Source organism: Malurus melanocephalus, unplaced genomic scaffold, assembly GCF_030028575.1.
Source record: "Malurus melanocephalus ecotype Western Australia unplaced genomic scaffold, MMel_1.1 scaffold_177, whole genome shotgun sequence".
NCBI lineage: Eukaryota > Metazoa > Chordata > Aves > Passeriformes > Maluridae > Malurus > Malurus melanocephalus.
In genome coordinates, this window is record NW_026623409.1 from 994049 (window position 1) to 1017684 (window position 23636).

The window sequence follows — 23636 nt, forward strand, 5'->3', positions numbered from 1 at the left end:
ATTCATGCACATTAGAACTATCATCTCCCACAGAGACAATTGTGRTGGCCCAGCTGTCACTGTGCTTTAGCGAGGGGTTCAGCTACCCCCAGCCACACCAAAAGGCTTGTCCCAAAAGTGGAGCAAGCAAAGATGGATAAGCAGMTGTGGGGGAACCAGTGCCACAAATCAGTGCATCACATTCCATCAGCAGGTGGAATACCTGCACAGCCTCCCTGGCCAGGAGCAGCACCCTGTTGAGTTGAGATGSAATACACCAACACAAGAAGCAGCATCTCCTGCCTCAAGAATGAACTCCTTCCATTTCCCCCTACATCCTCCACATAACCTTGGTGAAATACACTTTGGTGTTGCTCAAAGCACCCACAGCTCCACTCCCAACTGGTGCAGGGGGAGAGGTGTAAAATCACACTTTCCCCGCAGCAGACTTACCCCGTACACTATCCAAAACTGCACTGCTCATCTGTGCTCCTGTCCTCGTCTCACTTCACGTTTAGCACAAGGGCTGCAGCTCCCCAGCTGCTGCCAGGCCAGGTAGGAAGATCTGGAGTGGTAATGCCAGCCACAGCCACCTGCTGCAGGTGACCTGACTTGGAGGGCTGCAGCCACTGCCCCAGGAGAAAGTTTCCAGGCAGTCAGCATCGGCGTGCTCTGCCCTTGCAGGGATGCTCCACTGGTGAAAAATTTAACACCCTCAGTGGCTCTGGGCAGAAATTCCCTCCTCTGGCAAAACGTCTCTGCAGGAGCCTGTTACAGTAGCCTCCTTCCGGCTGTTTAGGGACAGACAAGAGAGTGCTGGTAACCATCTGGGACAAAGAAATTCATGCACTGCAAAGTCACAGGGAATCAGTTTTAAAGAGGCAGCTAGGCAGTGTTTTGGGAGGAAGATGGAGTGGTATTTGGGTTTGAGGAAACTGAAGGAAAGAGCAGGTGTCAAGCTACTTTGATCCTGTGATGGAGGTTCCCAGACCCCAGGCTTTGAGAAAGGACTGTTTGCTACCATCTTTGCCCCAAGTTCCTTTTTTTTTCTTCTAAAATCTGCTTTTCCGGCTGTGACTCTACACCATGCATTGCTTTTTCTTCCCCTGCTCCAGCTCACTCTGCAGCACAGACATACAGAAGTTCTGTCCCACAGCAATACATCTTTCACCAATACTTAAAAAAAAATCACCTGGAAGTGTGAGGAAAACTGTGCTTCAAAAGATTTATTACATATATTTGTACATATTTTACATGAATGGAATGTTAAACATACAACCTAAAAATCAATAAAAAAATATTTTCATTCGTGATTATGTACTGGCAAACCACTGAAAAGAGTACCTCAGAACAACTTAAGTCAACTTGCAATCATATTGCTCAATTAAAAAAAAATAAACCAAAACAACAAAACAAACAAATATGTTTTTACATTTACATTAGACATTGCAAATTACATTCCAATTTCTGCTCCGGGTAATGATGGAAGGTATCTTTCCATTACCACTGCACGAACAGATGGCATTTCAGAAGTTAGCATGGACTTCCCTCTAACTCACTGTGGGCAAGGTTAGCTCTGTAGGAAGAGGCATAAAAAAAAAAAATACACACTCTGCTCCCCACCAGCAGCTATCTGCCAAAGGGTTAGGAAGAGCCAGAATGAGATCAAGGGATAAGGTTAACGCTGATCACCACTCATTCAGTGCACACTGCAGCTCTTAAAATTTGTTACCAGTAGTTCTTAARTAGTTCATTAAAGCATTCCCTCTAGAGCTAAGCCACCTCCCTTCTTCCATGAAAGTTATAGTGCTTTGGCAATACCAGCTAGGGGAGAATTCTTCACTGTATGGTAATGAATATTCCAGCCTCATCTTTATATATAAAAGAGCACAAAATCAAGCTTTGATGTCTCTTCCTCTTAGCATTTCACACCTTGAAAGCTTGTGACCAGTCATGTTGAGAAGTGTTTACTATCAAATATAACGAATTAGCAATAAAAGGGACAGATTTGAGGGAAAACAAGAACAGGATTCAGCAACAGATTATGTTCTTGTAATGTCGGGTAACTTACACTTGAAACTCTGCCAAAATCGAGCAAATCCTATTTATCATTGCAAAATCTTTGCCAAAGCACACCCAAGGGCAAAAGTCTCTCAAACAAACACAGATAGATTAAAAGCTGCCAGAAAGATCAGTGAGTGGGCTGTCTGCCTTCTAGTTCTTGTATACTGGTGACTTATTAGATGTAAGACAGAACCAAGTCCAGCCTTTTGCAGGTGCAGGATATTCCTACAGTGGTCTACCTGAGCAATTCTTCAACGGCTAATAATGCCCCATAGTGAGGTCATTTTACAGCTTATCCTATCATCAGCTCTGATGTACTACTTGAGAAATGACTTTACAGAACACACACAGCTTGGGAACCCATCCTATGACTGTGGAGTAAGATAGCCAAATGTAATTTGAGAGTAAAGACTGGGTTGGGTTTGTTTGTTTTTTTTTTTTAACCTCCAACAGGCTAGAACACCTCCAACTTGATATTAGAAGCAGGTTAACTTATGTGGAAAAAGAGAAACATCACAAATTTTCCATTCAGGAAACAAATCCTGGATGTATTTCTGTCATGAATTCTTCACGCAAAGTGTTTTGAATGACAAAAAATTAAGTGCTAGGAGCTTCAGGAAAAAAGTCATGTTTGGCTGGATTGTAGGAAACCAATCTCTTCCAGTTGCCTCTTACATCACTTTTGCTGATGCCAATGAAAAGCCTATCCTTATGGGAATATGGCCTAACATATATCATGTCTTCAGAGGAGAAGAAATTGATCCTAAAATGACTCCTAAGCTTGGAAGGGTGGAAAGTGAATCATCAAATATAGCACTCATCAAAAAAAGAAATAATCCTCCACCAGCAAAGGTGAGATGGAAAATCCCAGAGCAGCACTTCTACACAACCACAGAGTCTGCCTGTGGTAGTCTCTCAGCAGGAAACTCCCAACTGCACAGCAGAATTTGTACGTGGAACACAGCAATACCAAATCTGCACAAAATACTCTCTTTCAATATGGGAAAGTGGCTAAAAGCCACAGAAACTCAGAGAGAACACTGCCTGTATCAAAACCAACATAGTTTTACCACCATTTACGAAGAGAGAACAGTAACATTCGGGTGCCAAGTTCCTTCCTTTTGGTGGAACACAAAARAAATTAAGCAAGTTTCTAAAGCCCTCACACAGGAAAGGTGGCACACTAAAAGCATTCTTAAGCATATCTCATGAATCAGACATATCCCTCCAAAGAAACACCWAAGATCCACATTTCTGAATAAAAATTATCTTTCCCATATTTGCTGAGATTTCAGTCTCCTGGGAGTCCATTTTACCAGCTCTCCAGCCTTTCAGCAAAAGCTTAATTAAAAAGCCAGTGCTCCTAACATTAAGTAGYAGGATAAATGTATAAATCTTGAGATTCAGTCATAAGGGGGGAAGCAGGGAAAAACCCAAGGTCACAAGTATCCACCCACGTTTTTGTACGTCGCCTACATGTTTTCCATTTCAAAATACCTCGGTACGCTTACCCTCTATTATGACAGCTAACTTGACTACAAATAAGACCATCTGTTTTCGGCTTTATCCCTCCCAAAAATAAAATGCCAATAATTTGTGGTGTGCTTCATATTTTTGCTTTTACATCCCACTGAACTCATTGTCAAATGTACACACTGAAAGAAAATGAGCTACCTCCTTGCAAAGGGAAGCATTATTATAGATATACTGACTTGTAAGAGCCAGCACAAAGGGTGCCCTGTGCCGACAGCAGTGTTGATCTCTTGGTACTGTACGGGGTATGGTTATATACAATCCAACTCACAGCCACCTCCACAATGAACTTCAAAACACGAGTTGCTACTGAAGAGACATAGGTATGTTACAAGTTCAGAAAAATCTCACATTTCAAGACAGTGTCAAATCTACTCTTCCCCCGCTGGCAAGCAGCATGTTTATGGCAGACCTGAGTATGGGAATTATTTCACACCTTTACATACTTAGGGAAGATGACAAAAAATACTCTGAAACAGCACAGAATTGGCAATCTCAAGATATTTACAGGCAAAGAAGCATATCGCACCGAAATTTAAGTTATTGCTTCTTGTGGACAAGTGTGGTGCTCCTTGATTGAGACACAGGACTTGTTTGGTGTTTATTTTTCCCTTCTGAAGCACAATGAGTTGGCATCCCTGTGAGGACAAATTCCAAATGAAGGTGTTGTCTGTGACTAGAGCTGTGCCTACAGCATGGTCATCACCAGCTGATGGTGACAGAAAGCTTACCTGGGTGAGTTTTCACACATGTTTTCAAACCCAAACATTGCTCTCATGCTTCCAGGGTCATTCCGGGCTTGGTCTACATTACAGATTTCAATACAAGAAAACCTTCCATAGTCTTTCAGAAGAGATTTATGGATACCAAGAAACTAAATGCTGACCTTGTTTCAGTTCCTCAAATAATCCAAGGAATTGCTGCTCTATTGTGCTTATGGAAGCAGCGATGGACYCGTGCCTGCAAAAACATCACCAGTGCAATGGCTAGTGACGTGCTTTTCCAACATTTTTCCTAAACATGGGACAACAGTCCTAACTGCTGGGTCTTTAAATCAGCTACTTCCATCTGAATACAGAAAATTAGGGTTTTTGAGGAAACAGTGAGTGAACTAGAAGTAACAACTACCAAAACTGAGTTCAAGTTGCAAACAGATTTATGTTTGTAATATTTACCAACTTAACCCCCAAGCCAAAGGCTCTCTCTGACTTTGGAGACAGGACATCAAAACACTGACCTACCCCCTTGACATTACTACAGGTGAGTTTCTGTAGGCATGGAGCCAACAGTAAACATTAAATCAAAGCGAATGGAAAAGYTGTACTTTCAGAAGATATCAGGGGTTTAAAACATTGGAAAAGTGGGCCTGCAGGCAACACCAATATTTGAGCATTACAGGTGCTGTAATTTCTCATCCCCTCCCTCCCTCCCCCAAGGTAATACAAGGCAACACAAATGTTCTCATTGAAAAAGGACTCTGTACAGGGAATGACTGTACATTTGATGTGACTACAGAATCGGACGTGTGACAAAATGATTCTGCTCCACTGAAAAAGAGAATTCAACAGGGTCCCATAGTTACAGATTCAGCTGAAACCAATGATGCAAGCCCAAAAGTGTAGAAACCGCAYTGGCAATTACAACAATTATCTAGTTTGGACTCCTTTAGATTTGCAGCGTAACAAAGGCATTTTACAGAGCAACATTCAGGAGAAAACGTTATCCAAGGAAGAACTGCTCTTCAAGCAAGATGGGAGAGTTTAGGAACATGCACTGCACTTGTTCTCCAGATAGCAGCAGTTGCTCCTGTTCTTTGCCCTTTTTGATATGAATCACAGCAGCAACAGAGAGAAATGTGTACTTAAACAAAACAAAACAAACAAAAAAAGAAAACCAGAATTATTTATGTACAAGAAAAACATTTGAAGTGTTGTGCAACTTATTATAACTATTGAAACTTACGAAGAATGCTGTTGCTAATGAATATTCATAAACTCTTCCCTGTGTTGTGAAATTCAGAAACTACTATGATTAATTCTTGATACAAAAAGTATGCTTCTAAACCCTGATATCTGTTCCAGTTCATTGTCTTCTTTTTTYCCCCTGTCTTTTWAAAAAAATTATTTATTTTAACTGTGATACTTTGTGGGAACTAACATTTATCCACAGTTTTACTTGGTGTACCCACCCAGAGACATCCTGTGTTTTGTGGAGCTCTGGTTATACAAATATAATACAGAAAAATAATAATAAATTAAACAAATGCAGATGCTTTAAAAAAAACAAAGGAAAGAAAAAGCCCAAACAAAACAAAAACTCATACTGTCAAATGCTGGTCTCCACATGAAGACACCAAAGGTTTAGATGCAAAGTACTACAGATCCTGCCACCAAAACCATTCAAACAAGGAAACATGAACTTGCGCATGTTCGAAAAAAATAAACACAAATCCCACCTCGATGTTATCTTGCCCATGCCTATAAAAACCTCTCGCTGTGCCTACATTTGCAGTTATTCATTTACACCTCAGGAGGCAGCCTGGAGATGAGAGTAGTACAATAAAATAATTACCTGAAACATCTTTAAAAAAATACCCGTTAAACAAATTACCTTAACTGGCAGCACTTAAAATTGGTAATTCTTTTCTTTTTCCTATTTTAAAAAAAGTTGCATAGCTGTAAGATTTTGCTCTGCTGCATTTTTTTCTGTTGTTTTTACTCACAAGCAGTAAAAGAGACATTTTAGTTACTTAAATAGCAATACAATGTGCAGATTTCAACAATCTCTATAGCTTGATCAGTATAAATTAGTTACCTGTCTTGTTTTTACTCTTTGGACTGCATTGTGACAAAGGTTTAGTTACAAAACTTTGAAATACAGTATTCCTACGCAGAGTGGTTTATGTTTTCTGTTCTTGAAAAAAGTGAAGAACGTAAAACAGGGTGTGAATTCAGTAAATTAAGGTCACACTGTTAGATTTTATTTAGTTTGCCATTTACTGTTCTTCAGCAAACGAGAAGGTGAAAACGTTCCCACTCAAATCTGGGGCCGTCCTCTTGCAAGGGTCTCAGACAGCACGTATCGAACGTCTCCGCTTCCACTGGAGGCAGTAGGAAACACGTCCAATAACTYGCTTCTTCACAGAACCAGAAGTTAGGCTGAAATTAGGAACTTTGGCCTTCGATACAAAATAGTGTCAGTAATGTCTGTGGGGAGTCGATTGTTACAGGATGTGCAGCATTTTCAAAATCCCTGTGTGTCCTTTGCATGAGTGTTTGGTATACCGAGCACTACTGGCAAGTAATGGTGTCTGCRATGCTTTCTCTGTGTCACTGTCCATCTTTGCCTTTTTCAGCCACAAAGAACTGTAAGTATCAAGCCAGGCACGCTGTGTTCAGCAAGGGAACCTCACATCTCCTATGTTTTCTGATCAGTGGAAGCAGCTGTTGGAAAAGCAGAAGACAAAATACCATCATTTCAGCATCGAACAGYGTGAGCACAACCACTGTGTTTTCCTTCCCCTTTTTCCTAAGCCCCCAGTTATCACYATCCCTGCTGTGACAAAAGCAAATAGAATTTAACATGAGGTTRGACAGCAACGAGCATGTACAGAGACAAAGATGTTCATGAACAGCATGCAGGCTTCTGCCACAACCAGAGATTGGAGGCAATATGGGAAATGTGTTTGTTCATTAATTTCAGCTAACACTGCCCTGAGGTTAAAACAATTATCCCTTTAGCAGGATGCCTTGCTTGAGGTTTTCTTTGCTACCCCTGCAACATAGAGACATGAAGCAACATGGAACAAATGCACAAATAAAAGGTAGTGATGAATACTCTCCAGATGTTTTTAAAAAATTCCCTCAGAACAACAAAACCAAACTCTCAGCTACCAGACAATTTCAGATATTTCTATTTCTCTATGAATTATGATGATTGTTGGTGTTCTTTGTAAGKCTTAGGGGCAGTAGTTTAATGTAASATAAAGTTTTTGAGTTAGTCAATTTAAGAATAAAACAATCCTTTGAACAGATTGCAGATCTGCAAACATTAACACAAAATGTAAGCTGGAAAAATGTGAACCTCTGTGAGATGGGATGGAKAGAAACATGTCAACATTTTTTATTCATTTATATATTTTAAACATTCTGGAATGCATTAACATGAAAGTAGTTTTGAAAATACTTAGCTTCAACTTTTTCATATGATTCCAAAAGCTTTCTGTCAGAAATACATGCCAGTACTCAGGGAACAATCCAAAATTACACAATTGTAATAATTTAATTATGTTTCATTTCTATGGAAAAATACTCCTAAAAAGTTTATGCTAAAGCTTTCTTGACACTGACTTGCCACTTTCCAGTGCTAAAACTGGAAAGGTAACAGCAMGTAGGTATGTAGAAACCTTTAACCTAGATTGCAATATACATCAATGCTTACTTATTAATATTGTAATTTTGAGGCACAGTAGCAAATTCACAAATGAAAATAATTAGCATAGTTATTTCAGATAATCAAGATATTTATTGTTGAAATGTTGATAAACATTACCTAAAAATATGAATCTTSTCTTAATCTGATGGATGCTCTGGGCAAGATCTATTTACTTCAAACCATTCRTCTATGCAGCTGTTGGATACAAGACAAAAATGAAAATTGACATGAGTATCAGTAAAATCTAGCAGCAGGATATGAATATAAATTGGTTTCTCAATTTCAATGGCTGGCAGAATTCTATATTATACAAAGAATTTCATACATATACAAACATCACTAGAAAAATTAGTAACCTCAAACCACAGTAATATTTGRGTATTAAACATTGTTGAAAATCTAAATTTTTTTAAGTGTTAAAATTTTCTAAGGAAGTATTTTAMAATTTACAAATTTTATACACAGGTTAATTCATTACTAACATTTTCATCTTGCTTATATCATTGACACTTTACTTTCTGTTAAGTACAGACACATATAAAAMCAAAATATGAAACAGGTTTAAAAAGCATTCCCCCTCTCCCTGCCCAMCTCTATTAGCATTTGACAAAACTTAAGCCTACACGACCTAAACTCCTTAGCCATGAGGCACACTCCTTCCTCATCCAGGTGATTTTGCAAGARTGAGAAGATCGTAGAAGGGAAATTCAACTTCAAATACATTTGGTGGAGATGCATAAAGATGTAATTTAACAAACATCTTTAGGGTTGTTGCTGCTGTTTCTTTGTTGCTTGTTTTTAAATGCAAAAAGCCACTAAGTTCTAACATTCGTTTAAGCACACCTTAAGAAGCGTTACCAATAAATGCTATCTTCTAGAATTTTATATTCACCCTAAGGAATACTTGCCCTTTATGATATATGCAGAGGCAAGGCAGCCGTGCTATAGTATCTCCTTGCTGCAGCTCTTCCAGGCATATTGCACACTCCCCAGCATCTTTACTCAGCACATCCTCTGAGGAAAGAGCACAAAGTGAAATGGTTAAAAATCAGACTCCTAAAAGCAGGACGTTCATTATTCAGAACATCAAGGACAGCTACAGAAGAAGGTATTTTTTGTCCTTCAAAAAGGTAAGGATCAGCGACACASCAGCTGACTGAAGATTCATGGCGAGAACCCACACTCAGCCTTCAATACGGAGGTTAAGTTCAAGCCTGAATGCAACATCTCTGGACAAGGCACTGGAGGTAAGTAATTAGGTGAAGTTCTTCCTAAACACTCAGCCTGTCATTTGCTTTATCTACTCTCYTGCACATCTCTCTTCTTTCTATACATCCAGCTTTCTCTGAACAGCCTTAATAGTACTCGTATTTCACACCTTCAACCTCTTCTCACCAYACCAGCATATTCTACATCCCATCCATCTTTTTTCTCAATGTAAAGTATGCAAAGATCAGTGCTCCGTGGCTCCAATGACCCTAAACTCCTGGAGACACTGTTTTTATTGCATTACCAAATCCCGTAAAGGAGAAAAAAAGTAAGTTACTAGGAATGTAAAAGAGTTGGCTTTAACAAAGAAGTTTCTGGGAAAACATATTATTTTTAATAAAAACCTTCTCTCTTGGACAGTTCTCTTAGCCAGAATGTGGGRTGCAGAATTCAAGTCTTAGCATGAAGCAAAACAGAACATCACATAAGGCCCTGTTTGCCAGATGCAGATTAAAAGTTCCAGTTAGACACAAGTCCACAGGGCACTCCCAACAAGTGACCACATAGTAACCAAACTGGCAGATCAGAAAGGTGCACACTTGGCAAAGTMAAGTCCAAATGTTCAAGTTTCCATGGTTTCATGGGAAAAGCTTCCCTTTCTTTACCAAAAGATACCTGAAGTGATTGCTTATGAAGAGCACCTTTTCCAGTTACAACTACGAAACCAGCAGCTCTATGCTGTTCTCTCCAGTAGCTCCAATACTCACCAATGGCATTCAAACACAGGGAATGACAGCCAGCTAGAAAGCTACCATGGCTTCAAGAAAGTAAAAGGAAATTAGGTCTACAGTATTTCCATTAAATGACCGCCAGCTGTCTTGCAGCTGCTTGGGTTTCTAAAGCAGTGCTTATTTCAGCCTCCACTATATTAATTGGTTATGCCAAAAATATTGTAAAATACCACATGTGTGGCACCTTCATGGTGATGTGAAAAATATCTAGCATGAAGTGAATTATTACAAAGAAAAATATTAAAAACAAAATAATCAATATATCCACCACAACAAAGACAATTTTTGAAATKTATTTTACACATGGTAACATTATCGGTGGGTGTTGTATTAAAAACGTATTTCTATTCTATCAAAAGCTGTAGGCTTCCTAGAACATCAGAAATACTTGAGAGACAAGATAATTAAAAACAATGTAAAAGATTTTAAGAACTCTTACCTATCAACTCGCCCAGAAGAGGGTGCTAAGGATAAATACTTCCTTGAGGTTGGATTTTGGTATTGGTTTGGGCTTTTTAAAATAAAAAATATTCTATTCAAAAAGACATTAACGTATCTTTGTATTTAAAAAATAGAGTATCTATTCATTTAAAGTACACCAGGAGGAGTACTACCAGGAGACAAGTACTCTCCAGACACTGTCCTGCTACAAAAACACCAATCTTGGCCTGAGGCTCCCAGGTTTCACCCTCTTAGACCACCTCTTTACACAACTTTACAAGAACTCCTGTGAGCAGTTCTCTTTTCACAGTTAGATTGTAGGAAGCAGCACCATTAATAATTCAAGCATGTATCAAACATACACAGCACACTTAATAAAAGTAATTTTTTCCATGGAGTCCCTTTATCAGATCAGCAGCTGCTACCCGAAACAAAATGGGACTAAGATATCTGTAGCRAATTAAATCCCAGTCTCACTCCCTCAAGCAGTCCTCAAGAGGGAAGCATTTAGTCAAGYTTTGATAACAGAAAATAAAAAGTTGTCAGATAAAAATACAATTTATAAAAGAAAGCATTCCTGTGAATAGCTTTCCCATCATTCTCTATTGTAYATGTCTGGCGTATCCTGCACTCCCCAGACTGCACAATGCTTGGGTCTGAACTCCCACTGAGCAATTTAACAAGGCTCTGCACCTTTTGGCTAACATTAGGGCACGACGCCAATTTAAACATTTGTATCTCCCACCAGCCCTGGTGTAAGTGTCTGACACTCCTTTTATTTTCCCTCCGGTATTCCTGCACTCTCCCTCTTGCCAGCACTGGCCCTACTGCACAAGTCCCTGGCAAACAGCTTGCCATTCTCTCTAGCTTCACCCCAGGGCATGAAGCCACCAGGCACACACTGGCTTTGCCCAGTCATGACAGAAGGAGCTGCTGTGACTGACGGCATGGACTGCTCCTCAGAAACACGGTGCAGCTCTGCAACCCCTGCAGAAGAGATTCTCTCAATGCTCCTCTTCCTTTGGAATAATGAGGAATCAACATTCCCTACTCATGTTAACCTCATGTTAACCATAAACCCTACCTATGGGTCTTATGCATAAATATTGAAGGAATGAGTACAAAAAACAACTGCTGTAAACGCCCATGTATAATTTGCACATTAACATTCTCCAAACCCATATAATTAAGCTCATAATAATTACCCATGTAGAGTGACAACAGCAAAAYCAAATGCTTCATGGACTTTTGACACTTAGGATCTGACTACCTTTTGACAATTTTAGGTGGTTTGGAGCAATCTCAGACACAGAAAAAGGAGTGAATAATCCTATCACAGACCTGGATCAAGTCAGAATTTGTTCTGTACTTGTTTTCTCCCATACCAACACTGGTTTGATGGAAGTCARTTTAAGGGCCATTTAACAATGACTTTTAAACATAACTGTTACAGAAAACTCTGTAAATCATTTTGCACAGAACCACTGCAGTCTGAAGAGGTTCTTTTGTTTTCATCTTTCCCTGCAGCAGAGTGATTCAGCAGATACACTTAWTTTTTTACAATTTTTCACTTAAAAAAAAACCCCAACAAAACAACAAAACACACAAACCAAAAGAAAGAGCAAAGCAGTTTAAAACTTCATCAATGTTACGATTAAAACATTTATACCGTGTATTACCTAAAGGGAAGTGGGAAGAGGACATRAGCCACATTTTCCATTTCACCCACATGTGGGTACAGACACAAATACCACACCCCCACATCCATTGCACCAAATAGGAGGCAAACACTCCTCCACCTTCCCAGCTACTTGAACAATACTTGAACAAGTACTCACTAGCCAAAGACTGGTGTCAAAGACAAAATCTTGCAAAAGAGCACAGTATTTCACACCTGAGTCTGCTCAAGTATTTCTCTTCTGTCCCTGGTTGCTACTATTTTAACTTCTGGTTGCTAGACATTTTTTCTCCTAAACTTCTGCTTTGATCTTTACTGGAAAATAAATTCTACTCCACTCCTGCATTTATAGCAAAATAGGTAGTAGTGGATTAAAAAACAGGCATCCTGACAATTTTGCACATACTTTACCAATCAAAAACTTTTCCAACAACTTTTGAAAATTCATCCAATAATTACGACAGCCACTATCCAGCCATGACTAGGATTATAGGCAACGTCTGTGATTAAATTGTCTTAAATTGAGGACTGCAAAAGTACATAGGTTGCATACCTTCTGAAAAAGGTAATTAAAATCTGTGTTACTGCTTTTTTGGTTTTCCTTTTAAAAYACAGACAGATATAGCCCTAGGCTCAAAAATCCCGAAGTCACAAATCGTGCACATGTCGATACACTTGGGGAGACATCACTTCATAGCTGCAATATTTTACTCTCTGGGCATTCACTGGAAAGAGAATACCAAGTTAGAAACACCTTGACCCAGTTCATGACAAATCTTCAAAATATCTGTGTCTTTTCTAAAATTTAAAAACTTGAATGTCCATGGAAGCTGCCACCACAACTAGCTTTCTAGTGAAGGACACCACAAAAGTCCACCCTTTTAAGAACACRACTGAAATTTAATTGAAACATACMTTTTGAACAGCATTGTATCAGCACTAAAACAATAGCCATTAAAAAAAATGATGAAATGTTATTAAATAATACATATTAGCATGTACCTATTGCACATTCATTCAATTTTTAAGCTGATGACTCAAAACCATCTTAGTAAAGTACTTACTAGTCTTTGCTTGTTTTTAAGTAGAGCATGTAGAGCTCTAGACATCTAGAAACCATTATTTTTGTTTACATGCATAGCATGAATTCATCCATAYTGCAGAATTTATTCTACATTTTTACTGCTATCACCTTTGCTGATATCACAAGGAGTCAAGGAAGAGCTACACAGGTATATTTCCACAGGTATCTTACTACTTGGTAGCCAGCAAGCATGTATGTATGTATGTATATATGTGATTACACACTCTTATTAAATGTTACTGCCTTGATTTACTAAATCTTTATGGCTTCTGTCACATCTGGTTTTTCTCCCTCTCCACTTCTTTCTATCTGTGTTTTTTACTATGTTTTCCTCCTCTTCAAATTCACTTTCTCTAAAACGTAWTGTCTCTAGACCTATATTTTCTAACACTCCTCCTACCCTCCATCATCTTATTTAATTTTCTGTTGCAAAACAGGCAGTGGAGAAAGGAGGAAGAGAGAAATATTATTAACCACTGTCTGATACAAATGATACTGACAGCCTTCTTATATGGGGTTAATATCCTTGGGAGAAGTAGACACTGGAATGGAAGGAAAGCCATTATGAAGAACGTGCTTCTCTCATGTAGCTCAGTTATTGTCTTTGCCATGCAAACAGGTATTGACTGGAAGCAAACCTGTCTTTCCCAGTCCATCCTAAGCACTAGRAGAGCCCGCAGTTTCTTTGACATTCCAGCTGTTTTTCAGTATTCTGGCTGCCACAAGAGGAATACCCTTGATTCCCTAGGGATCATTTTTGGATGACCAGGTCAGCCATCTGCTTCTGCTCAAAAGTTGAGGCAGAAAGGSACTCTGAAGGAGAGCTGATTCTTTAGTGTGCAGAGCTCTCAATAGCAGGAGGAACATCATTCAGCTGTCACTGTAGGTGCTTATTTGGCCACTCAGCTTTCACAGCTRCAGGGTCAGTCAGCAGACCAAGCAAGGCAGAGTTGAAGCCATTAGCTTAGTTCACTTATGAAGATTGCACCTTCACAGCCAGAAGTTGGACTTCCACTGCCTCAGCAGGGAACACACCTCTTGAAAAGCAGTGGGTTCTGACTAGAAACATTTCTTGTTGCTCTAAAATAAGCCACATCCTCTAGATCAGATGTAAAAGGGAAGATATTTAACATCCAATGTTTTAACTTGTACCACAGCTAGAGTTTTCAGGATTCACAACATCACTAAATTGAGCAGGTGAGAATTCAATATTAGCTCTCCTGAATAACTTCAATCTGAGTTCCCTTTTATGCTGCTGAAAAAAACCCTTGTGCTAATCAAACAAACACAGGTTGYAACTTTTGGTGTGTCCAATAACCCCAGACACTACTTCACGACTCATGTGGYAATACCCAGAACTTAAGCAATCAAAAAACACCTTCCCAGCCACAATACACAAAGACCAAACCTCTCCAAAGCAAGCTAACAAGCAACAACAAATGTGACACATCATCAAATACTGACAAAGCTCTTAATGAATTGCTGGGTTGGGGGGTGTGGTGWTGTTCTTTGGCATCGCTCTTCACYYCTTGCAGCATGCCAGCCCATTACARTTTTCTACTCAAAGTCCTTGTTTTATCCATGTTTTCCCCTTCCCTCTCCCGTTGCTCAGTGTTGGTCCAGGACTGAGATAACTATATACAAACAGATACCTACCATGAAGAAAGAMTTCCTGCACAAACATTGTGTACAGTCTTTGGGGCTCCCTCTTCTTAAAACACAAAGGTAAAGGTGAGGGAACACACAAAACAAAGGGAAAGCCACACAAGAAAAATATTTGCAGCATAAAACCTAAGTGGCAATACTTGTATCATAACACCAGCCTGAGAAAGAAGGAGGTGGCTACAGAAGTTTCCTTCTTTCTTAGCTAACCCATATTTGAAGAACTAGATTTAAATTTTTGTGGGACATTCTGAGCTTTCAGAAGCAAATTCTGAGAAATAGCTAGATGCTTCCTGTTCAGACAGATACCGATCAGGTCTGTGGTAGAGAAAAAGTATTTCTAGTTAGATAAAGATAAAAACTGAAATAGTAGTGATAGAAATACATTTTAGGGAGCAGGAGTAAAAAAGCCTGTGTTGTACAGCCCTAGTTTATCTGAATAAAATTGTATCCAGGTAGGCAATTAATATAGAAGGCTGAAGCATTTGCATACTGAGGAAAACAGTTGTTTTGTAGACAGATTTAGCTTCAGCAACCACAAGGGAAACTTAGCTGAGTTATATGATACATGGTGTCAATACAAGTTGTGGTTCTGGAAAAAAAATCCCAAGTATAAATAACACAGCTTCAATACAATGTCCAATTAAGGTATCTTGCTCGAAGACAAAGTCGAATTTGCACCTTGGAGCTCCCAGTGAAAAGCCAGGYTTTGCAAAAAAGGCCAAGTAGTCAGAGAAATACAGCTCCTTGTGTCCAAGCATCAACATCCACAGCCACTCCTGCGCTATCATGATCAGTSTATCAGCTTTCTCAGTCCATATTTCTATTTCTGGCAGAGAGTGTTGGGGTAAAACAGGTATTCATACTAGAAAAATTCTATCAACCCAACTGGACATGAAATGTCTTGTCCTCCCATCTTGAGATTTATTGCCAGAGTGACTATGCCTTTTTACAGTAAATCAAGATTTGCTCTCAATAAAATTATCTGATTGACTCTGAAAGTTTTGCTTAAGTCTTTCCAACATCTGTTTAATTGGTCTGCTTGYAGTTTGAGATGCCTTCGGGCATTAAATCATCTCAAGATATTTAAATAAATTTCCTCTGTTGCACTGACTTCTTAATGTAAGTTTCTTTCACCACATTGGTAAGTACTATGTCTTTAAATTGTCAAATTTTAGTCTAGGTATGGGCCACAGAACTGCAGCAGTTCATAAATTAATCTGTCCTCCAGAACATGATGTAAAGAGACTTTTTGCCATCCTTACCCATCTTCCACTAAGTCCCCACCTCAAATGAACTGACATATATTTGTTTTTTGAGCCTTGTTCTTGAAAAGTCTTCCTTGGCATGCTGTGTTTTGTCCCAAGGCTTACCCCCCTCTCATCAGAAACACTACTTCTGCAAGATAATACTTCTAAATACGTCTTCTTCTCAGGAGGAAACTGGGYGAAAAAATCTTAATGCAGCTGTAACAAACTTGTACCTCACCATGAAACCCCATAATGAATGGTGCACCCCAGCACATTCTGTCTGAAACAAAGCTGCTCATTGTAGCACATGGAATAAGGAAGCTGCCTTGAGGCTGTTTCCTTGGTTTTTCATCAGTATTACATGACCTCTCAGGTTATCAGGTGCTAATCTTGAATGTCAGGAGCTARAAGCAGCATGTAAAACCCACAAGAAACAAAACAGCAGCAAAACAAGATACCTTAGGAAACAGCATAAAGAAAGGATCACATTGGGAACACATCATCCTTGGCTCTATCAGGTGAGAATGATTTACACTTCCCAAGGCTGAGTTTACCATCAAAAAGGATTTTACACCACAAATATGCTACAAAAAGAGGAGTGGTTGATTAAATGGCCAGAGGCAATTAGTATTTATTGCTGACAGTCTGCTGCATTTAGGGAGGCTGTTTCTTACARCTGGAGATGGAGCTGGAATGAAGGAAACTTAACGAAGCAAGCAAGCAAGAATATCAGTGTGTGATCCACACATGCATATCTTCTATCATTTTTGTTTGTTCAGGAGTCAAACAAAGCAAAATATTTAAGTGCTACTTATATGTACCCACCAATCCATACCATGATAGATGAAAAAATCATTTTAGGCCTATTGAAAATTTGGAATTGCAATCCAGAAATCCAGTTCCAAGGTGGGTGAACCATACAGTTTCCCCTTAAGCAATGGGCAGAGTTACCAAGCAGGGTACACTCCAGAAAAATGGGAACCTGCATTCCAGCTTGTCTTGCATAGCAGATAACTTCTTTACCAAAGGTTAAAAAAAAATCCAGAACCAAAAAAAACCACACAACCAACTAACCAAAACAACAAAAAACCCCACCCCCACCACAACCAGCKAGGCATATAACCCCAAGAATATCTATAGAAGCTTCTTCTGGTAGTAAATCACTTGGGTATTTGAGTTAATGATTTCATTAAGAAAAGCTACCACTGTGGTCAGGAGAAAGGTGAAGAATTCCTTCCAAACACAGTGCAGGAACAGGTCTCTTCCTCTTTKCAGTCAGAGGGAAGAGTTTGCTCAGATGCTTGAAGTCTGTTAAAATGAGCAACTTTTCCAAACCAAGACTGGATGCTATCACCAACAGTGCTCTTAAAAACTTGGAGGTAAGGCAGAGGAGAGATGTGGTAGAGGAAACAACAGAAGACAACTGTCTGATCAAGCTGAAGGAAAGATCTAAGTCAGATAAGATCTCACAAGTGCAGGATGTTGATGTGGYTGTACAAAAAGATCCCCACTGAGTTTAGGAAATCTCTTTTGCTTTGTCAGCTTTTTTAAGCGACTAAATTTATTTAATCCCCAACATAAAGCAGACCAAAAAGATTGCAGAGAACAGTTTTACAAATGGCAAATCTTCAAGCACTCACCATTGCTGAAACTACAGTCAGAAACYATAGAAATTGCTTTGCAATGGTTTTCAGTTAAGAAGTTTCATTCTTCATGCACTAGGAGTGTGATGGGGACATGCTGGCCTAAYGAAATCTGTGAGAACTCTCACCTGACAGAAGGCAGATAAAACAAGCACATTAGAAAACCTCACAGGAGGAAAGGGTAGGCTAATAAATGCATCCCTGAACAGAGGCAGAGAGAGGGAATGAAGAGAAGCAGCTCAGCTGAAGTTATCTATCCCTATCAGTCCAGGCAACATGGGTTACTTTAACGGTGACTTGTTTTCAAGTTGGATGAAGGATTTGTTTCCATGTTTTGCTCACTTTGTCCTTTTCCAGGTTCTGTTCCAGGCTTCCTACAGGTGCCCTGAGCACAATGAGTTTTGCCAAGTCTTTTTTCCAGTCTTTTAACATTGGCCAAGTAACTGACTCATTGCAAGCTTGCAGAGGAGTTTGGTTTGATCTGATGCAAAACGAGTGCATTGGGAGATGGCATGAAAGATGAAACTATGAGCCTAAGGTAAAACAGAAGGAGGGGAGAAAAAGCAGGTGTGTGTGTGACTAAGACACTATTCTTAGGGAAGATATGAAGCATTACCAAGCAACACACAATGAAAACACTGGTGCCAAAACTCAGTGTGCATAAAATCTGGCTTATTAACCCCAGTGCCAGGTGCTAGGCCTGRAAGGTACTTTTCCCAGCAGGCTCCAGATCAGCTTTCTACAAGCTAACACAATGTCTGGTGTTAACATGAACACTTGGGACAAGGATATAAATCACAGCATAATTTTTATTTGTCTGTCTTTTTTGTTCACAGTAGACAGACTGCTTTTTACAAGATATTCCTATTTTAAATGCAATTAAGCTTGTGATATAGATGGAATGCAAAACATGTCTGAATGCAAAAGGTTCTGATAACATCAGATATTGAGTAAGAGTTTTTAAAGTTATCTCAATTTTTCTGCTCCATGCTAACCCATTATCCAGTTTATAATTTATTGCAGGAAGCATAGAGATATAGTATTTCTGATGCTAACAGGTACCTACAGGTTATTACTACCCCAGTGAGGTACTCATTATGTTGGTATTGAATTGCAAGAGGAGGAAAAAAAAACCCTAAACAAAAAACCAAAYCACCAATAAACCTTCCTTTAAATTTTAAAGCAACTAAGTGAAATAAAAAACAAGCACAATTTCAACAGTATTTRGCAAAAATGATCATTCATTAACAATAACACAAAGAGGTTAACTTGAAAATGTATTTTAAAAACCGGAARTCCCCAAAGATGCTCCTCCAGTATTTGTACCAAGTTACACACCCACAACCTGGCACTATATTTCTACAGCCACACTGGAGGGGTTTTTTYCCYYCYTTTTTTTTTCTATTTAAGGGCTACCAAAACTATTGAACACCATTACGACATCATTTCAGCTAATAAAGCCAYAGATTAAAGTAGACTTCCTTGGAACTGGAGAGAAGAAAAAAGGTTAGTGTTAACCAAACAATTCCTTCCTCCATCTGTTCRTTCCAAACAAATAGACATTCTTTATGGGCTAAAAATTATCAGTGAATATATTCTCACTTAGCTACACAAAGGCTTTCAAATACCTAACATTACACATAAATAGTATCTAATGAAACTTCACACAAGGAAGGAGGGCATGAAGCACATGGTCACCATGATGAAAACATGATACAGCTTCAAATTATAGATAGCTGTTAGTACAGGCCTAAAATGGAAGTTGAGATTTTTATGAGGAAATTTTAACAAGGTTTCATGAGTGTTAACATAGTTCAGCACTAACCACCAGTGAAGTTTTCTAATTTTCAGCTGTGTGTTAGAACTTGGGGTTATTTCTGAGGCTGAGCAAATCCGTAGCCATGTGAGACAAAGTTGCAAAAACTTCCGGGAGCAAGGAGAGGTTCCCCCAGGGAGAATACAACAGGCAAATCTAGTATTTTGTACCTATGTCAGTAGGCAATTTACAGCCAGTTCTAGAATCACTGGATTTTGTCAAAAATAATAGAAACTGGTAATCTTTTCTCCTGTGTAAGCAGTGATAATAAGCCCCAGTTTAGAAGCCTGAGTACTCTATCACACTATCACTGTTCTCASTCAGCTTGTTTCTGAAGAGTTTGGCTTGTTTTATCACCAAAATCCCCTAAAAATGCTGGACTGATATATTTTCTACATGGAAGAGCTGAGTCTGCAGCTCAGAAACACAAGACTATTTAAGTAATCAAAGGGTAGCAGGTTTTAAAACAAGAYTTTAATCTGAAGAAAAAAATAAATTACAAATGACATTTCAGGCAATACTTTCAAAATAATCTACCCTTGGGGCAGTTTCTGAGCCAGGAGTGCCTCYTATTATTTTATATTTCTTTAGAAAAATAAGAAAAAAGAAGAAAGACCTGATCTACAAATAATCTGCAAAACAGTGAGGAATTTRGGGAAGGAAATACCATGAAATTTCTACACAGATCACTCAATCTCAGTGAGATGTAGCCTGGCATTTGTTTTTTAGAACCTAATGATTTCAAGTACTTTTATTTCAAAATCCATTTCAAATCCATTTTCTATTATTAGAAAAGGGATATTTTCAAGGTTTTGTCTCCATAGGGCAACTAAGGAAAAAAAAAAAAAATAAGGCAGACTGCTGCTAGCAAATGAGTAGTATCTTAAGATTTCACAGGTATCAGCTTTAAAGACTGCAGAATCACCATACAAAACTAGCAAAACTAGGAACATTATTTCCCCTGGAGCTAAGTTCCCAGCAGTCACAAGACTGCAGCAGTTGCAGACGCGATTTATGACATCCTCTGAATGACCTCTCAGAGCTAAAGACTGATTAAGTGCAAGGCATGGAAGGTAGCTCCTGTCTGCCTGCATCACATGATGCAGAGTCACAGCACAGCGAGCGGACAGAGCTGTCCCTGGGCTTGCTGCTGCAGGCAGCACTGCACTGCCATTATGTAAGAGAGGCACAATGACACACAGCGCAGGTAGCGGAGCCCCTCGTCACTCCATCTGCACCGCTCCTCGTGTCACCCGCAGATGTTCCTTGAGGCACTGCTTCACAGGTGCATCTGTCATTTTCTAGGACAAGAATTGTCATTTGGCTTCAGCAGCACTGTCAGTGCAGCAGCAAGACAACAGCAGTATCTGAGGTTAAGGAGTGGCATGTAAGCAAAAGAAATAACTTGAGCTATTTAGYACATGGATGATCCCATTTTATCTGTTTCTTTCAGAAACGAGCAAGCTTGTTCTATGGCTGTCAAAAGCTTTACTCTATTTATCCAGTGCTGCATATAAAATATTCCCATGGCACAGGTATGCATTTATACAAAGGCAATTCCAGCGTACTGAGAAAAAAAAAATGTTGTCCCGCTCTCAAGAACTGAATTAAGTATGAGGTGACATTGCAGCTATTTTGGCTAGGAGTGATTTGCCATGGCTTTGTCACAGGAAGTTSAGTCTAGCAGATTTAGGTCTGGCTGAAGGGAAAGTAAGCAGAAAATACTTCTCCCCAAAGGTTTGTTAAAGGAGTAAGCCACATGCATAACAAATCAGAGAAAAGTTTGAGATATTAATAGGTGTGATCTCTGCAGTTTGTCCTTCTCAGAGGATCCAAGCATGTTGACTTTACTTCATTACAGGAGAAAGAAAATCCAGCATCATCTACTGAACATTTCCAACCTTAGCCATGAAAGTGAGCTGTCATAGCTTCTTTACAAACCTGTATCTCCCTTTTTCCTCTACAAAAAGTAAAATAATAAGCAATATTGATACCTCAACTACCACCACTGTGTCTCCAAGAGTGTATCTTACTGAGATAAATGGGGCAGTCTGCAATTCTGGGAATTGCTGCTCCATGCATTCAAAGTACTTCCCTTTCAGTTACAYTATGTTCCCATTTGATGAGCTTTCTTCACAGCCACACCACTACAAACACACAGCTTACTTTTCTGGCCCCATGGCAAAGGGGGTTTTGACAGTTTGTGGGTGTGGAGGAAAGATAAAGAGACTGCTGCCTCTAAAAGTGCTGCAACTCCACACTGTAACAGACTGACCCAGTTCATCCAGTGACTGAGGCTGGAATGGGGTCACYGAAGCAGGTCCTACCTCCTCCCTTTAGGAGGCAGGCGCAGGTTGCACAAGTTGAACTAGAGTGTGCTTTTATCAGACATTTATCAGCATGAACTCTTCAAGATGAACAAATTCCCTTCCCAATAAACCTGAAATGTAACAGGCTGMTTTTGCAGTGATGCTCTTCTGTGAGGTACCAAAAACTGTAGAAATTTGGGATGATGGGATGGTAATACAGCCTTACTGAACAAAGGGAGGAAGAAATTAAGTTCGCCACTGTTCCTCTTGGCAGTCTGGTCTGGACAAGTAGCTATCTCTGCCCTAGACTGGTGAACATCAGTGAAAGGTTGCTCTTGTTCAAACATTACCAACAACTCCCAAAGGGAGAAGGTACAAACCAGTGAATATATTTTAATCAAATGTTACTTCAAACACAAKTTCCCTTCTTAAAATGACAATTTCCTCCTCAAATTTAACAATGATTTGCAAGACAAGCTGTGAAAARTCTGAGCTGATATTATATTAATTCACAGAAGAACATTGTGCAAATGTCTGAGATGAAAATTTTATTTACTATAGTAATGTTCTACTGTCACCACTTCAAACAAAATCTCAAAGTTCAACAGTTCTTTTTATTTTCAAGAACTAGTGRAGAAAACAGTTTTAAAGCATTAAGGAAACTGAATGAACATACTCTGGAGGATGTTCATGAGTACACAAGACCAAAAGAAAGAGTAAATATCACTATTTTAACTTCAAGCAGGGGAAAAGTGTCTTTTAACATGTTCTGTTAAACTACTTTTTAATGTGTGCTCTTCTGCCTCCCCAGCATCCCTGAGGACAGAGCATAGAACCACCTAGGGCAGAGTAAGAAGCTAAGAAACTTTTAGCCAAGAATCCTGTTAAACTTCTAAAATGAAAATATTGAGAAATTCTGTGGAGAATTTTACATCTTGGATAAAGTGGCATGAAATAACTCATGTGCCTTAGCATTATTTCGTACTGCTCTGCTGAATGTCTAGTCCTATTAAAGGATGAGGACAAAGAGGAAGGCTTAAGCTTTTCCAGGCAGACTGGTAAGATGCCCTTTTGCAAGGTCTTTCAGGGTATGATCTCAGGAACCCTGGCAGAGAAATTAACTTGAAGTTAATAATTCTTTTCTTTCCTGAAGTTTAGAGTGTATCAGTCAAAACAGTTGAGAACATCAGCCCTGCTGAATAAAATACTCTCCCTTGGTGCACARAAGTGACCAAKAAAATCGAGTCACTGCAGTGGGAAKGGCTACCAGGATCATGCACTTTGGTGCTTCAAAYATTTGGTGAAGGTGCAYYRTTTTTCTTTCCTTCTACTGAGTAAYATGAACTCAASAAGTTCTGGCRTAAGTATCTTGCCCCAAAGATGTTGAAACAGACAGCAACCAACAAAGTTTTTAACTTGTGTTAGAAAAAATAAGGTCAGCCCCATTAACAAAGAATGCTTCCAAAATATTTTTGTTTAGTCCTTTAGATGACTCATGTGAGTATTTAAGTCTCTACTCTTGATCAAAATGCATGTTATGGCTGTCATTTCAATGCTGACAACTCCTCTAGGTTTATTGCTTACACAGATTCCAACTCAAGATTCTGACACCTGCTCACATGCAGGCCTCAGCATGTGGTAGTCCCAGAAAGAAATGCTTTCCTCACAAGACTCAATACAACACCTCAAACTGACTTAGAACAAAAATCAGTGTGTTGAAATGATGACAAAACCCTGCTTTGC

The 23636-nt window shown here is 39.2% G+C and overlaps 1 protein-coding gene across 1 annotated transcript in view; it reads right to left on the reverse strand.

The window, feature by feature from the left end:
• Nucleotides 1-1166: 1166 nt before the first annotated feature.
• The window catches only part of ZNRF2 (zinc and ring finger 2), a 59304-nt gene continuing 36834 nt past the window's right edge, over nt 1167-23636 (reverse strand). Inside the window, exons 4-6 of the mRNA XM_057372726.1 lie at nt 8919-9024; nt 8128-8205; nt 1167-7019 (exon numbers count right to left, since the gene is read on the reverse strand). Of these exons, the coding sequence (XP_057228709.1) occupies nt 8148-8205; nt 8919-9024 (164 nt within the window). The 3' untranslated portion in view covers nt 1167-7019; nt 8128-8147. The remainder of the gene's footprint in view (nt 7020-8127; nt 8206-8918; nt 9025-23636) is intronic.